The 10978-nt window shown below is 44.2% G+C and overlaps 1 protein-coding gene across 1 annotated transcript; it reads right to left on the bottom strand.

The window, feature by feature from the left end:
* Window positions 1-1550: 1550 nt before the first annotated feature.
* Window positions 1551-6399, bottom strand: LOC125513557 (uncharacterized). The gene is made up of 2 exons (XM_087527953.1): window positions 6121-6399; window positions 1551-4211 (listed from the first exon to the last, which is right to left on the bottom strand). Exon 2 carries the CDS (start codon window positions 3763-3765, stop codon window positions 1810-1812), a length of 1956 nt encoding a protein of 651 aa, XP_087384079.1. The 5' UTR covers window positions 3766-4211; window positions 6121-6399; the 3' UTR covers window positions 1551-1809.
* Window positions 6400-10978: the final 4579 nt, after the last annotated feature.

Below are 10978 nucleotides of genomic sequence, written 5' to 3'. Positions count from 1 at the left end.
TTCCCACCACTAGGCTATGCCTTAGTCTGCATGCTCTTAAATTATTAAAAGAAAAAGATACCGTAGTTGACAACATAGTAGAAGAGAGCCCCGCTCAAATTGATAAATTGGAAGAAATTTTTAGTAACTTGAGCTCAGTTTTTTCTTCCATTAAAACTATCGAGAAAACTCCTAAAAATTGAAAGGTTACACAAGTTTCTAAAAACAAGGGTGCCACTTCTAGTAGCAATAATGAAGATCTTAAAATGATTAGTATTCACCACAACTTTGGTGAAGCGATAAAAAACCCTACTTGAAGAATGCATTCTTCAATCTTATTCCTAGAAGTATTATTATCGAAAATATGCATGCTAAATCCTTGAAGAATTTTGGTTGTGTGATTGAGGAGTTGAAAAGTATAGATGACAATAGTTGAATCTATGTATTATGCCTAGCTAAGGGCATAAAACGATAGCGCTTGTTGGGAGGCAACCCAATAAATAAAATTTATTTTTGTCTTTTCTTTTTTCTTTCTGTTTTTGTTTGTTCACACAATTATGCTACTGGTATGATTGTGTTATTATGTTTTAATTAGTGTTTGTGCCAAGTAAAGCCTTTAGGATCATGTTGGATGATAGTTGATTTAATCCTGTTGAAAAACAGAAACTTTTGCGTCCAGTAGCTGAATTGTTAAAAATCACAGAAGCGACGAAACATTCTGAATTTTTTACACAAGATTGATATACAAATTGCCTACATTGTCCTAAGTTTTCAGAATTTTTGGAGTTACAGAAGTATCGTCAAAGTTCAGATTGCTACAAACTGTTCCGTTTTTGACAGATTGTGCTTTCTTTGCATTGTGTGCTTATTTGATGAATTTATGGATTGTATTGAAGGGTATAAGCCATTGAAAAGTTAGAATACAGTAGGTATAATGCAGTAATAAAATATAAATGAGTTTGCAACAATACTTAAAGTGATGATTTGCTTTATTATACTAACGGATCTCATGAAGATTTTGTTATGTTTTGTATGATTGAAGTTTTCAAGTTTTGGGTGAAATCACAATGGATGAAGGAATAAGAAGTGAAAAGATCCTAAGCTTGGGGATGCCCATGACACCCTAAGAAAATATTTAAGAAGAACAAAGCAACTAAGATTGGTGATGCCCCGGAAGGCCTCCCCTCTTTTTTCTAACAACCATCGGTAATTTTACGTAGGGTGTTATCTCTTCGAGAGAGTATGAATCTAGATAAAACATGTGTCCGTGTTACCATCGTGCCGAGTCTACTAGCTCGGGACCCCTACCCGAGATTTGACTCCATCACCACGTCAAAGTGTTTACTCTCTCTGTAAAGAAATATAAAAGCATTTAGATAACTACTTTAATGATCTAAACGTTTTTATATTTTTTTTACGAATGGATTAGTTTTTATGGAGTAAACGTTACCAATTTGCGTTTGGCAATTACGTACTAGCTATAACTGTGACAACTTAAACATCTAGCAACATAGGAGTAGAACGCATTTGGAACTCATTTCAACCCTAGAGCAGCTTTATCATCAATAGAGTTCATGAGAATCATCGATGAGATAATCCAGCAAAACAAAAGGTTGCATTATTACATACATATCGGTCTAATCAACAAGAATTACGGCCCAAAAGCTTTCACGTCCCAAAAGCTTGTGGAACTGCCAAGAATTTAAGCTTTCCCATAACAGTTCATACGTGACACCCATACCTAACACTATAAGACGTGTAGAATGTTCAAATTTTTTTGTGGGTTCAAGAAGAAAGTATAATTTGGACAGACAGAAATTTAGACCCGAGCTAGCGGCTTGAGAGTTTGTCGACGTCAATGACGTTCCTGAAGCTCCCGCCGAGCAATGACAGGAGTCCACCCCCGTGCACCCTCCCCTCTGGAACACACAACTCTCCACTCTCCCTGCGCCTATCCGCGGATGGCGACGAGGACTTCATAGAGAGGGGAACCAGCACCTGAGGAGGAATCAGCTCCTGCCTCCCCGGCGTAGGCACCGGCGAGCCGTCGCACTCCGACACCGTGCTCACGCCCGACGAGTACTCGTAGTTCATGGCGCTGGCGGCTGCGGCCGCGGCTGACGAGGACACGATGCCTCGGAAGAGGCCCGGCCCGATCATGCTCCCGCCGCCGCGTCCTCGCTGCTGTGCATGGGACTGGGACTGCGAGGCCACCAGCGTCGCGTGGGCGGCGCAGAGGCCGCTCCGCCCGCGGGCGAACTTGTCGCAGCCCGTGCCGAAGGTGCACCGCTTGCCGCCGCCGTGGGCCTTGCAGAACTCCGTACTCCCCTGCGCGCTCTTGCCGCAGCTGTCGACCTTGCACCGTTTGCCACCGCCGTGCTTCACGCAGAACTCGGTGCGCCCGCGGGCGCTCTTGCCGCACCCGGGCACCGCGCAGCGCTTCCCGCCGCCGTGCGCCACGCAGTAGTTGGTGCCCCCGTGGACGCTCTTGGGGCACACGCCGCCGCCTTCGTGCATGCAGCGCTTCCCGCCGCCATGCGCCTTGCACAGCGGCGTGCTGCCTTCCGCGCCCTTGGCGCAGCCCTCGAAGACGCACCTCTTGCCGCCGCCGTGGGACTTGCAGTACAGCGTGCTGCCCTGCGCCCCCTTGCGGCAGTCAGGGTACTGGCAACGGCGGCCGCCGCCGTGGGAGATGCAGAACCCGACCTTCCCCTCGGCGCTCCGGATGCAGCCCTCAACCGCGCACCGCTTCCCTCCTCCGTGCTTGATGCATCGCCCGGACTTGCCACGCGCGGCTTTAGGGCAGCTGTTGTATCCACACCGGCGACCTCCGCCGTGGGCAATGCAGTGATCCGTCTTTCCCTCGGCGCTCTTAGTGCAGCCGAGCTGCATACACCGCCGGCCGCCTCCATGGGCCTTGCAGTAGGCCGTTCGGCTCTCGGCACCCTTGTAGCATCCGGGCTTCTGGCACCTCTGCCCGCCGCCATGGGCAATGCACAGGCCTGATGCACCTCTCGCACCTTTGGAGCACCCTTTGAACCTGCACTTCTTCGGAAACCGGCGATGAACCGGCTGTCCACGATCAGTTACACCGGTGACAACATCAGAGCTCACACCGAACGAAGTCTCTGTCATTGTCGTTGCAGAAGGTTCAGGGCTGAATTGAAGGTGATGCTCGGCACTATCATTGGCGTTGTCCGTGTGGTCATCCAGCAGATCATCATGCGCCTCTGCCCGATTCTCTTGAGCAACACAAAGATTCGGCCGAGACGCGAAGAGCAGCGACGGAATGTAGCCACCGGAGCTCCTCCTGGCCGACGTCGAGCTCTCGTCGACACCGGAGAAGGAGATGATGTTTCCTCCAGGCGGTTCAGAATGCTGAGCGATAGCTTCAGCATTACCCACCTGATCAGGAAGCCCAAGGGTTATCGTCCCAGGATTAGTGAACGATAAACTCCGGCCAAACAGAGTCACCGGCGCTTTCGACTTGCCTGCTCCTCCGGCAGGCTGCTGGTAATCCACAGAGCTAGGTTCCGGCGACGGACCCAGTCCAAGTACCAGCCTGCACGCATCATCTTGGGCAGAAGCATGACCAGACCGCTGGACACTCCTGTTGCCACGGCTGCAGTTGTCCATTGCCGAACCCCGGAAGTCCAAGGAAAATGAGGTCTGACCATGGCCGACACTAGTGTAACTCGGCGTCAAGTGCCCGGACATCAACACTGCAGAACTGTCGTTCAGGGGCTGGCTTCCACGGTGACGCATATCCGCGTAACTGTTATTCATCTATACCTTTATACACTGAGAACTGACTGAACTGGCCTGTTTATTCTTTGAACATGAACTAACTGAGTGAAGGTGGTGGATGGAGAACAAGTATCTCTGGGCAACAGAAGATCAGTTGATTCTTGATTTGGTATTTCATATGTGCATGAGAGAGAAGACGAAGTCGAAAAATATCAGCAGCAGCGAGGTAACGTTGAATCCGCTACTAACAAAACCTGACGTGTCTGCCCTGTCCATTTACCTTCTGGCCTCAAACAAAAATCGTCACCCACAAGGTACTTGAGCCCTGGCAGACTAAACCGTCTGATACAGCGGTGTTCTGATCTGATATTTGATTGACCATCCACTGTTCCTTTTCCTTTTTCTTGATTTATTTATAAATTGTTGAGCATTAGGCAGAAGCAGAGGAGCTCAATTGCCAAGATAATCTTCAAACTACAATGATACTGCAAAAAAGTGGAATTAGCAAGTCAGATGGTGTTCATACCCTACGAGATAGTAGAACTTAACATGACTTCAAAATAGCAATATACAATGCATATTGGAATAAATCAGAGCTGATGAACAGAAAGAACAAATCAGAAATTTCTCAAAATAAAAAGAAACAGAAAAATAAGAGACCAGTTTAGCCATACTTGCACACAACTTCGTAAAAGGATAAATCATTGGCTCCTGAAGAGGATGTTAAATTGCTCAAACTAATGATCATTTGAGGCTACTAGAATCTGCCCTGCCTGTTTTTTTGTGGGGCCGTGGTTGTCCCAGTGGTCTGATTGATGATGTGGCTCCACTCGTACCACAGAAAATCTTGGAATCTAACACAATCATCCAAAGGAGGACTAAACTAGTACTAGTAGACAAACAAAGGTCTGTGGTAGAGTGAATATTCATGAGATGCAGTTCTTGACCAGAGAAGTGAAATGAGTACGGAGATCGAAAAATAAGGGATGACTCATATGAGAAAAATCAATCAAAACCTCGCAAGATTGAAGTTCCTTTTTGGCAAATAAAAATCCTTATATGGCGTATAGAGAGTACGTAGATGGGAAGGTATAACAAACTGGCATAAACGAAGTTATTTGATAGATAGAATATCATCTACCATAGCATATTTGATTGACGAAAGCTCTCTTTTCACCAAAAAGAATCCTCTATCGTCGGAATATCAGGACATAAAGGGCGTGTCAAGCACACAATAGAATAAGTCAAAGCCTCCTTTGCATAAGAGCCACATACCGGTAGACTAAATTTAGTCAAGCAAGTTGAGCAGTATTTGAACCTTTATGACAACGAATCCTCCCGACCCCTATTGAGCAGATAACAGAATCACGCAATCAAATCCCCTTGTTCATACCAATCGATAAATCTGTGAAACACCAGCCCTTGCCGCCGTATCATAGAACTAGCGGATTTGTTTAGACTAGTTCAAGTCGTACCTAATAGCTACAGCTGTAAAATATTATCCCTCCAAGTAGAACCATCTTTGCATGGTCAACATTCATAACCACAAGCATATTTTCAAGGATAATAAGTGTTGATTCAGTTTGCTAGACGATCTGATGTTCAAGTACTCATAGCCGCGGGAAAGAGCACCAGAGATATGGGATGCTACCTTTGTAGCTCCAGATTCAGCCGAGGTCTCCATATAAGCAAACCTTGACCACACGTTGGACAGATTGGCGGTTCTCTACCCAAGAAATTGGTAGTCTAGCAGGACTAGCTAGTACTACCATATGTGAGACATGTCCTGAAGAAGACTGCAAAGGGACCCAGGACAGGACAATTTTACCCTACTTATGGAATTAAGACTGTTTACAAGAAACGACGCAGTGGAATAAAAATGGAAAGTTATGATCTACTCTAAAATGAAAACACAGGAGAAACTACGATCTGCTCTAAAGTGGAAGGAAAAAAACACCCTGTGGCTGGCCTCTGCTAGCACGATCGAATAGCAAACAGTACCTTAACTGCGTACCACCTGAACAAATCGTAGAGGAAAATATAGAGCTCTTTGCTCCCACCACATATGTCATAGTATATAATAACTGTGTATAAACTCAATTGTAAATCATGCAAGGAAATCCCACCGATTAAAAAAGAGGAAAATGAGATCTAAATAAGCTTATACGGCTAAATTTCCATAATTACAACATCCAATGCAGAAACCTCAAAACCATCATGAAGGGGCCAGGACTCTGAATGAATCAAGAATCCATTCGCGAACGAAATATGTATGGACAGTTGGACAAGAAACACGCAAACAAACAAGGAAAGGAAACAAAGCAAGAGAGGATAGAGCACCAAATATTTGAGAAGGGAAGAGGGACTGAGGCAGGGAAAAGGCCAGGGAATCACCTAGGATCTATCTCAATGGAGGACGAGGAGGAGGAGCCTCTGCTGTCTTTGCGCAGAGAGGGAGGGAGGGAGGGAGACAGAGAGAGATTCTGTTTTGTTAGAGAGAGAGCGGGGGGTTGGAGGGAGAGAGATTCTGTTAGACAAGGAGGGAGGGCGCGTGTATATGGTATCAGGCTGATGGAGTATTCTGCCTGCGGGGAGGCTCGCCTCGTGGGTGCGCTACGTCACATGACGGTGCCGTCCGTCGGCCTCCCACACGGCGCTCTTCACCCTCCCCACCCCCCACCCCCACCTGGCTCCGGTCGGCTCGCGGCGCAGCCGAGCTGGCATAAATGACTGCCTGATTGGCTCACCTCCCTCTCACATTGTATGGTGCACGTATCGCAAGGGCCCAGTATGGTGGATTCTTCTCCCTTCCCAGGAGCGTTTGCTTTTGTGCAACCGTGACAACACGTCTGGTAGGTTTGAATCGGGAATTTGATGGCGATGTTTTCAGCATCTGATTACTCATGTTTGTTTTGATCGTAATTGTGTGCAACCCCTCTGAGATGTGTGGTCAATAAGCCTATTTTGACATTTCACAAGTTTGTGAGGTTTGGGAACTCGCCTACCGTGAGGTCAAAGACCTTCCAATGAGTGAAGGATCTTGTGTTGGTACTCATCTTTGCATCTAGTGCTTCCTCGACGAAGAAACATGATTCTGATGACGCTTTTATTACTCCCTTTGTTTTATTCTAAAATATAGTTCTACTAACAAAATACTTTTTTTTGTATCCATATAAGATTACTATCTTTCCATGAGAAGAATTGATTAGATTTTTGCCTCCTACAATGATGCTTATTAATGTAAACGTTGATGCAACCATAGAAAAAGAGGCAACACAAGCTCACACCAGAATAAAAAAAAAGACATACCGAATCATTTTGTAACCATTAAAAAGCCGCCAAATCACTATGTAACGCTCACACTACGTAATCCTTACGTAGGTGGAGCAAAGCTCCTCTCGAAATGTACCATCAAGAGAATACAAAACATAATGAGTGACATCTAACCTCTGCATGATTAAGATGCACAAAGTCCACACAAACAGTCTCGCAATATAAAAAAAGACATGCCGACATAAATAAAGTTGTATAAGACAAAAACTATGCCTATATTGAGGAGGTGGAGGTCCTATCCAAGGACTATGCTGCCATCCATGTTGGTTAAAAACCTCCCTGGCTAATGATGCCCGACAAGTGTAGGGGGTCAACTATAGATCTTCTTGACAAGTAAGAGTATCATTCTCGCGGGGAGTTGAAGTAAATAATAACCGCAAAAATAGCAAGGTTTCCCTGCAAGTAGTAAAAAATGTAACAATTTAGTGTTTCGTGGGATGTTTGAGCAACGAAATGTGATCAACATTAAAAAGTAAAAGAGTGCATCAAGTGGCCAGATCCTTGATAATATCAATGACAAGCCAGTTGTGTTACTTATGATGATCAAACGTTCTTGACGACATCGGGATAATGGCATGGTTTTTAATTTCCATGTATCACTTGCATTCATTGTTGTTGCTTAGTCGATGTTGTACGGATGGAGCCTAACATAATGTGTAGCAAAATCATTGAATACAGATACTTATCATTGTTCTCTCGGTAAGTAACGCAAATATCCAGATCTACAAAGGTAAATACCTAACCATAGCTATAACTTCATTTAGGGTCTCTATTCACCCCTTATTTTACAACTCATTAATTGAGAGAATGACAATATACCTCCCATCCTAAATTTAATATGGAATTATGCTCTTCTCTAGGTCCATATAGGTGAAGTCTCATGAAGTCGGCGTTCTCATAAGACCGTTAGACAATTACACTACAACATGATTAATGAACAACCTTTATTGCAAATAAATATGGCACTTGTTAACTAGCCTTCCTTCTCCCATATCCTCAAGAACACAAAGGGAACCGTTCACACCACATCATGGCGATTATGTTTAGTATGATAATGATAATTATCACAATATGAAAGTAATGATCTTTCACCAATAAAACACAAGACATCAACTACTATAACAACAATTACCAACCATAAGTACAAATGGTGATCCAACGCCCATGCGGCCCTCTCCCAGCCGCACTTGGCGCGACTCGAGTGGAGGGGGCATTGTGATACAAATTCCCCCTAGAAAGCCGCTCGTGTCACCTGGCCCAGATCTACCCAGATCCTCTGTGGGTGAACCTTCTTTTGGTGTGTCACCAAGATCTTCTGCGCCATAGCTACAAATAACTCCGCCAACATCTACATGTGCACCACCAGAAACTCCTCTTAGGCGCAATACCATGTCTGAATCTTGTATCTTCAAACCCAAAGAGTACACTGACAATACAAAAAGTATGATAAGCTTATGAAGTGTGGATTCCTTACTAGTACCAGTGAGCTGGTTCATTTGGATTCACTTGGATGACGCTCTTTCTCATGAGGAACGGAAGAAGGCTATGTATTATGAGTACCTAGCACATATTAAAAATAGAACATGACGCTTAGTCCTAACAGAGAAAGGCATACATGTGATTGACTAAAAATGGATTTACAAAATTAAAAGTAAATCAGATGAGAGCATAGATGGATACAAGGCTATACTAGTTGGAAATGGTTTTAAACAAAGTTTTCGTATAGACTATGAAGATACCTTTAGTCCACCTGTTAAGTTTGCTATCTAAACTTATAAAATCTATTGTTGTAGCTAGGGTGAAGTCTACGACAACTAGATGTTCAAAACGTGTTTCTTCATGGTGTTCTTGAGGAAGAAGTGTTCACCTAGAAACCACTAAGATATAAAAGTAAAAGCACACCTCAGTCTGTATGCAAGTTAGATAAAGCTTTGTATGGAATGAAGCAACCCACAAGAGCGTGGTACTCAAGACTGAGCACACAACTATGACAACTTGGGTTTACTCCATCCAAAGGTGATACCTTTATAACAAAGGAAACACTATCATATTTGTCCTTTCTCTATGTTGATGATATGCTTGTTGCCAATTACAGTCCAAATGCCACCACCTGCCAGCTTAGAGATCTAAATTTGGAGTTTGCTCTCAAGGACTTCGGGAATCTGCATTGTTTCCTTGTTATAGAAATCAAGAAGGTAGCAAATGGTATACTCTTAACACGGGAAAAAGACACTACTGATATTCTCGGAAGAGTAGGACTGGAGCATTGCAAGCCTATAAGTACACCACTCTCAACTTCAGAAAACTCATAGTTGAGGGAGAAGCACTTGGGCCAAAAGATGCAACAAATTATGTGAGTGTTGTGGGTGCACTACAATACTTGGCCCTGACTCATCGTGGTATTTCATACTTTGATAATAAAGTATTTCAATATTTGCATGCTCGTAATACAATCCAATGGCCTGTATTTGAATGAATTTTGAGGTATCTAAAGTTTACAAAGGCACCTGGACTTTAGATTGTCAAGTCTCCATCCATGCATGTCGGTGCATACTCTGATGTAGATTGGGTAGGGTATGCTGATAATAGGAGATCCACGGATGGACCTTTTTTTGTATTTTTGGGATCAGGTCTTGTGTCATGGAGTTCAAGGAAATAAGTTGTTGTCTCAAGATCAAGCACTTAGGCAGAGTATAAAGCCATAGCTAATGTGATAGTTGAAGTCATGTGAGTTCAGACTTTGCTTTGTGAGCATGGAATTAATTCTCCACATGTTGCAAGGTTATGATGTGATAATATTGCTGCTACCTATCTCTCAGCAAATCCCGTTTTTCATGCACAAAGAAAACGTATTGAAGTTAATCTTCACTTCGTTGGAGAAAGAGTAGCTCGCAAGCTGCCCAACATCAGGTTTATTTCCATTGGAGATCATCTTGCTGATGGCTTTACAAAACCTGTCACAATGAGATGGTTAAATCACTCCAAGTACAATCTCAACCTCACAAATCACCATAGAGTTTAGCGCGCGGGGGGGGGGGGGGGGGTGTTAGATAGTTAGGATCTAGATAGAATCATGTTAACTTCTGATCATCTACCCTTCTAGACGTAAACCTCTTGTATCTCAATCTCCTATAATCGGACATATCCATGCGTTCGTCTAGCACTTTTACGCCATGACTTGCCTGCTATATATACACCACGCAACCCTACGGGGTGATCATGCTTACCAATTTACAAATAGTTCAGTTGAAATGTTCAATCCAATATTTATGTTTTACAAATATGAATTACCTGTGTCCAAAGATACTAGCAGCAGTCATTCGGGTTAGCGAGCTGCTGCCCGAGACCATGGTCCTTGTCATCCTCGGCGTCGCGCATTGGGGGAAACGGGTGTGGTCGCAAGGAGTCTTGAGGAGGGGCGAGAGGAGAGGCACCAGAGGAACGGGGAAGGGGCAGAGGGTAGTGAGGCGGCTGGCCAGCGGCCCACTCGCATGTGTGCTAGGCCAAGTTTTCAAAGTTGGTCGTTTTTCTTCCTCACGCGTTGGAAAACTCGAAAGGACGAATACTATTCAGCCCCCAGGCCCAACTTCTCAAAACCTATGTAGGTTGGGAAGTCGATTTTTTATGCCCCAATCCTGGGCTCTAGGGCCCAACTATATGCTAGGATCGACTGGTCGAAAATTGACTAGTTTGTTGACTTCTGAAATCGAGGCCAAGCTAAACTCTAACTTATGCATACAAGTATGTGTTTATGATAATACTCTTTCTTTTAACAACGCATGACATGGTGTCTTGAAGTACTATAAACAGTGTCCTTTTAAGGTTCACAAGTAAGCTAGAGATGTGCTTCCAAATGTCAATGCGATGCTAATGAGAGAAGTAAATGAAATTAAATGACAGGGTGATTCTTGATAAGTAA

Source organism: Triticum urartu, chromosome 6A, assembly GCF_056163025.1.
Source record: "Triticum urartu cultivar PI428250 chromosome 6A, HENAU_Tu73, whole genome shotgun sequence".
In the NCBI taxonomy this organism is placed as follows: domain Eukaryota; kingdom Viridiplantae; phylum Streptophyta; class Magnoliopsida; order Poales; family Poaceae; genus Triticum; species Triticum urartu.
The sequence above is the reverse complement of the archived record's forward strand: the minus strand, read 5'-3'. Positions and strand labels throughout refer to the sequence as shown.